Genomic DNA, 6,976 nt, shown 5'->3' on the forward strand with positions numbered 1-6,976 from the left:
AATTGGCTAAAATTTTACACAATGACCTCTACTATGGTCTCCAACATTCACATATTGTCCAAATCGGACCTTTACTTGATATATCTTCAATAGCATAGCGGTGCAATTTTTGATATAATTTCGAGGTTACTTTTTTAGTATTAAGAGCGCACAACGAGCCGATTACTGGCTTAGGTATACGCCGAAGCCAGTAGTCGGCTTGTTCATAATGGCATGGGGCGGATTAATATCCGTATTTTCGTGGGTTTCTTATAAAAGGACGTGCTCTAAATTTCGTTCAATTTAAGTTTAATATTACCTATATATGGCGTCATTTCACTTTAGTGGGGAAGGAATTCGTGATGCTGGGGCCATTTTAGGAAGGGGGTTCGATTTCTTGTTTCAATCGTTGAGTGGAACAGACGTTTTGTTATCTCGTTATTTTTGGACAAGAAAATTTTAAGTCACTCAAGGATAGCTACGGTAGTGTTATCCATTAGGCGGTTAATCATATGTGTCTGTTTCTAGTGGAACTGTAGATCCAGAGTCCAGAAAAACAAAAGGTGCATTGCTCTCAGGTTTATTGAGAGGCTTGGTGCGAATGATCCTAAAAAGGATGCGGTCACCTGGAGAGCATCTTATGCCCAAAAGAACTCAAGCGAACAATAGTAGTAAGGGTCCAAGAAGCTTTGCTAATGTCGCTAAAGACAACTTGGTGATGGGTGTTTTCGACAAGGGAAAAGAACAGATCTGTTTACCTCGGAACAATTGGAGTGGGATAGTCAATGGACAGTCATTTTCAAACTCCGATATCCTTGCGGAATTGGCTGGGCCTACTCCAGTTTGTGACAATGCAGTCTGGTTTCGGGGCCGATACAAACTAATTGCTTTCGTGCGTTCAAATCATCGGTGCTGACTACATTTGTGATGTATCTTGCCATGTTAAAACTTCTTTACTTAGTGGTGTCGCTATGCGGCACGCCGTTCGGTCTCGGCATAAAAATGGAGGCACGTAATCAATGAGCTTAATCTTTAATCGGACTGCACTCATTGATATGAGAGAAGTATCCCCTGTTCCATAATGGAATGTTCATGGGAAATTTAGTAGTAGGATCAACGTTTAATTGAAATGTATCGTTGTGACCTAAAAATACTGGTGAGATCTGGCCCGGCGCAGCACTGGACCGTTGAAGGAAGATATTTCTTCTTGACCAATGGCGCACGCTTGCATACCTAGGATTCCCTTCGATTCTGAATCCATACTTGGGAGACTAAGGAACTGTAATCCCAATCAATTTCAACCACCTTCTGGGAGATTGATAGAGTGGATGAGACAGGAGACATCCAGTATTCGTACTAAACTTCGGCTGTCTCGCTGATTTCAAAAAGTCTGAAGGAGTTTTATCCTACGGATTTAACTGAAGGAGACGACTCAGCAGTTGTTGCTGATCACTTGTCTGAGGAATTAACGACAACGGAACGGGACCGGATGAGCCCTCTATAGGTAGGACATCCTTTTGGATTGGGCTTAAGGTGAGCGCCGGCGGGGAAGATGACAAGATCGAAGGAATCCTAAAAGGATGAACTCCTGGCAGACTCAGAGGCTAACGAAACTCTGGTGGAAATCCCGAATCCTGACTATGGTCCGGTTTCTGCAGATGTGTCTCTACCATTGTAAAGCTGATTCGGCGGCAATAAAGGTCCTTCTGACTGCAGCAGGATTTGACGTAGGTATTATTCAGGGAGCATGGGTGTGTGGAGGAATGGTTCGTGGGCTAAGAATGGCAGACACAGAGCCTGTATTCTCGCAGAGAGTATTCTAAGTGTTTTTTTTTTCTTCTGTCGCTAAGCACTGAAGATTCAGTAGTAGCCAGCCTTGAAATAAACAAGTCTCATAACTGGTTGGCACACGATTCAGAGATGCCTCCTTCAAGCCTTACGTTGCTGGTTGTAGCCGTTTTTGAGGGGAAAAAGAGCCTCATTGCAGGAAGTGATGCTAATGCCCATCACCAGATATGGGGAAGTTCAGATATCAAGGAAAAGGGTGAGCTGTTTATCGAATATATAATAATTTGCAATCTGGCAATTTGTAATAAAGGGAGTAATACGAACTACTAGATGTTACCTTTGTATCGGAAGATATAAGCGGAAGCATATGTGACTAGAAAGTGTTCGATGACAACAGATTTGCTGATTATCGTAATAATAGTTTTAGCCTCGGATTATCGTTTTTTTAGCCTCCTTCGGCTAAACAGAAGAAGGGCGGATTGACATTAATTTCGGCACACATTCTGCTCGACTATCCGGAAAAAGAAGTGGAAACTTCGTAGAACATCGACATAATGGTCAAGTGGATTACGAAGGCTCTGAATGACTCGCTTGTGTCAGCATGTCCTAGAGCCAAACCAAGGGGCAAACAGCGACTGTCAAGATGGACCCTAGAACTGGTTAGTCTAAGGAAGGCTGCAGAATACTCTTCAGCAGGGCGAAGGCCACAAGAGCACCAAACGATTGGGACGCATATAAGGCTGAGATAAGAAAATAAAATGGTCTGAACAAATCCTGGATGAAATTCTGCAGTTCCATGGATGATACATTTGAAGCCTCTAGGCTATGGAAGATCCTACCCTCGAAACCTATTACAGAAGTCAAATAATGTTTGGGCAATGTCTTGTGAGGAAACACTAGAACTACTTTTTGATACACATTTTCCATTCCAACGGACAACGTGGAGCCAGAAGAGGTTGTCACTGGTATGCATTCATCGGATCTTATTGGGCAAATATTATTGAGTCCTAAATTCTTTGGGCGATAAACGAGTTTACTCTTTTAAATTGCTAGGCCCTAATGATGTATCACTGATTGAATTACAAGCTGTGTCCGATGGCCTGGTTCCCTGACTTAGGTTGATATACTCTGCTTCTATCAGCATGCGTGTTTACCTGTGAGATGGAGGGACACAATGGTAATTTTCATTCAAAAATCAGGAAAACCTTACCACACCAAGGTGAAAAATGTTCTGCCTATTAGTCTCTCATCTCTATGCTGAAGATCCAAGAGAGGTTGATAAAAAAAAATCTTAGGCTAAGGTCTCTGGAGATCGCCTGTCTCGGCAACAGCATGAATAAAGTAAGGGCAAATCCACTGAAACAGCCATTCACGATGCCAAGGAATATACAGCGATAGCATTTCTTGACATTGAATGACTTTCAATAATACGAGTATAAAACCGACGTCAGTCATGGAGGAGCTGGAGTTTCTAGGCATCAATATTACTGCTAGAAAGTTTATTAATAACTTATTTACTCAAAGATATATTACGAACGGCTTGGGATATGTAGATCTAAGATGTAAATGCGTGGTTATTTCGGCCGGGCCGAATCTTGTTCTTTGATTCACTTTTTCAAATATATATCAAGTTATTGGCCGATATGGACCATGCAAATTGCAAATTTTGCCCATGAACATTCCACTAAGGAACTGGGGCAAACTTCTCATATGTCAATGAGTGCAGTCCGATTCAAGTTTAAGCTCAATGATAAGGGGCCTCCTTTTTATTGCCGAGTTCGAACGGCGTGCAGCAGTGCGATACCTCTTTGGAGAGAAGTTTTACATGGCATAGTACCTCACAAATGTTGCCAGCATGAGGACCACCGCTGAATTTTTTTTTTCTGATCCTAGTCGCCAGGATTCGAACCCAAGCGTTCAGCGTCATAGGCGGACATGCTAACCTCTGCGCTACGATGGCCTCCATACGATATGGGCCATACTTGTCATAAAAAATATCATTTCCAAAATATCAGGCAAATCAAGTAATAATTGCGCCCTCAAGGGGCTCAGAAAGTCAAATTCGGAGATTGGTTTATATGGCAGCTATATCAGGTTTTGAACCGATTAAGATCAAATTTAGCACGGTTGCAGAAAGTCATACCAAAACGTCATATGCAAAATTTCAGGAAAATTGAATAAGAATTGCGCCGTCTAGGACCTCAGAAGTCAAATCAGGAGATCGGTATATATGACAGCTATATCAGGAAATGGACTGGGTTATACCATACCTGCAATTTCAGCCAAATCGGATAAGAATTGCCCCCGCTAGAAGCTCCAGAAGCCAAGGCCCAACATCGGTTTATATGGCAGCTATATAAAAACATGGGGGATTTGACCCATTTACAATCCCAACCGACCTACAATAATAAAAAGTACTTGTGCATTTCAAGCGCCTAGCTTTACTCCTCCCAAATTTAGCGTGTTTTCGACAGACAGACGGAAGGCCGGACGGACATGGCTAGATCGACTTATTTTGGAATATAGCCATTAACAATATATTATTGTCTCTAATCGGAAAACAGACTGAAGGTTGCAGGTAACGACTTCTGCAGAAGCTGTGAGGACGTCGAGGAAGAAGTGACTATAGCATATCTACTGAGTGTCCTGCACGGGCAGTCAAGAGGAGTTTCACTTTAGGCTCTCATTTCGTTGAGAACTTGTCTGATTTGGCGGATGTGAACATTCGCAAGTGGTTGAGTGTTTTAAAGCGTCTGGATGATTCAACGGTAGCAAAAGGCATCTTCCCTCTGCTGTTCCTGTGGCATCACAATGGACGAAAACGTCAAAGTGACTGCCACTTAAACCTAAACTACCATTCCCACTATCCTAAGTTGGGATCATCAGTTTGTTTTTTGAGCACTCGTTCTTTGCTGACAATTCATTACATACCACATTCAAATGCACTCAGAACCAGTAAGGAAAGGCAAAAATCGGGCGGTGCCGACTATAGCTATGTATATCTAAATCTTAACCAATTTTGATGGACCTCGGCAGAAATTTTCAGATGGGTTATTTAACAATCCGTATCAAATTTCGAGCAAATATGTTCAAACTTTAATAACTATTGTTGACAAATGACAACATTATTGTAAATTACTCAAAATCTGACAAACATACATATGGGAGCAATATCTAAATCTGAACGGATTTCGACCAAACTTCAGATATTGTGGTAGTTTTTAAGGAAAGCGTTGTGGGCAGATTAGTCAATAAATGTTTTTGCAGTGGCTCTTGAAGTGAAAATCGGTCGATATATATATGAGAGCTATATCTAAATCTGAACCAATTTCTATGAAATTCGGCAGCAATATCGAGAGTCAAAAGAAAATCCTTCCTGCCAAATTTCGATGTAATCGGTTAACAAATGACCACACTATAGCAATTTTAGTCCAAATTGGACGAATATACATATATCTGAAAACTACAACCAAAACTGAACCGATTTTTTCCATTTTCAAAAAGTTTCGTCTCTACGCCGCAAAAAATTTATGTGTTATGTAGAAAAATTGTACACAAATTAACATGGACAGACGGACATAGCTAAATCGAATCAGATAGCGATTTTGAGTCCATCGAAATATTTATCAATGTGTCTATCTCTCTTCCTTCTGGGTGTTACAAATAAATGCACTAAGTTACATAGTGGTGGTGTAGGGTATAATTGTAAAGACTTTTAAGTATGTGTTCAAAGGTATATCTCATTTGGGATTGTTACATATGTATCTGGTCCATGCTTGTATGTAACTCCCACATAAACGTATCCTTCAATTTGTCTTTTTAACTGCCCCGAACGCACAATTTTTCACAATTTTACACAAAATCTGCCTGTTTAATCCTTTTAGGATTTTCAGTGTCCTTGCTAAGTATGGATAACATCGGTTTAAAACATGATGTAGCTAACGCCTAACCCTCTCTTGCCTCATCCTTTTGAAAACAGCTTAATAACAAGGCCCTCTGTTATTGCCTTATTGCTGGAGGCAAAAATAGGATTGTTATGAAGCCAAGCCACGTTTAAAAACAACAAATGCTCTACAAAGCTCACTCGCGCCAGTTGTCTCAAGGGCGAGTGCATTCGTACGCGTTGTCGCATGGGAGGATAAATCCAAATATATATGCCATTTTTTTTTGGCTTATTTCATATCTTGTCTCTCGGTATAAAAAAAAACGTGCTGCGATGTCGTCAAACATACATTTGTAGGAATATCGCATATATATTAGGTACAAAATTTCTGAAATATTTTAAAAACAAACGACCTTTTGTTTTGGTTTCTCTAGCTATTTATTTGCCAATTTTCTCGGATTTTCCGCGTCATGCTTTTTGTTGACGTTGTGCAATCGATAGGTCTGTAATTTCGAACAAATCTTGAAGGCGTTTTTAAACTTGTACTGCGACTTTAAGGCACATACCTGTGACCGGTAGAACTCATCCAATTGATTATGGTGAAAACCAAAATTTTTCCATCTAAATTCACTGCGAAAGCTATTTGTACATTTGCCGGTTAATTGCATTTTTCAAAATATTTTCACTATCCGATTTGTTTATTTGGGCGTTTCACTGGTGTTTCTATTGTAACTTTCACTATCTTAGAGATATTTTCATTAATTTATTTATCGCTGTAAATATACGTTTCCCTCTTTTCAATGTTTGTTTTGAGTATGCACTTTGAGCTGCCAGATACACCAACAGATGTCGGATGTGGGTGAAAATCACTGTACTGCCACTTTTACCAACGGTTGTTTCACTAACCGTTCTTTTTAGATTTTGATTGCCTTGCGAAAGGAAAGTACGCGTTTGTCTCGGTTATTCTGTCTTCGTTCCTTAAGATGAACAAGCTCCTATTTCGGATGCGGAATGTGCCAAATGTCGAAGAATGTTACAATGTTGCTGATGCTCTAATATACTTTGCCAAAATTAATGCAGACAAGAAAGCATCTTGACAAACACACGCGACGCAACAACAGAATATAAGCGTAGTGAATAACGGCGTTTCCGATCCGTTTGCCGGCCTTTGACGAAATGAGTATTATTATGTTTGAATAAACATATTTTATATGAGAAATTGATCATGTGTCAGGCCGCCCGTCCGTGTGCTAACCAAATGTACCGAGCTCTCTCATACTTTCAATAAATAGGAAGAGCACCACCGTTTTACCCCACTCGGCTATC

At 40.5% G+C, this 6,976-nt stretch overlaps 1 protein-coding gene across 1 annotated transcript in view; it reads right to left on the minus strand.

Moving 5' to 3' along the window:
- The window catches only part of LOC106083677 (protein rolling stone-like), a 33,069-nt gene extending 26,093 nt beyond the window's left edge, over positions 1 to 6,976 (minus strand). The window contains exon 1 of the mRNA XM_013246840.2: positions 6,217 to 6,976. Coding sequence (XP_013102294.2) covers positions 6,217 to 6,318 — 102 coding nt within the window. The 5' untranslated portion in view covers positions 6,319 to 6,976. The remainder of the gene's footprint in view (positions 1 to 6,216) is intronic.

The sequence above is a fragment of the Stomoxys calcitrans genome, chromosome 3, assembly GCF_963082655.1.
Source record: "Stomoxys calcitrans chromosome 3, idStoCalc2.1, whole genome shotgun sequence".
NCBI lineage: Eukaryota > Metazoa > Arthropoda > Insecta > Diptera > Muscidae > Stomoxys > Stomoxys calcitrans.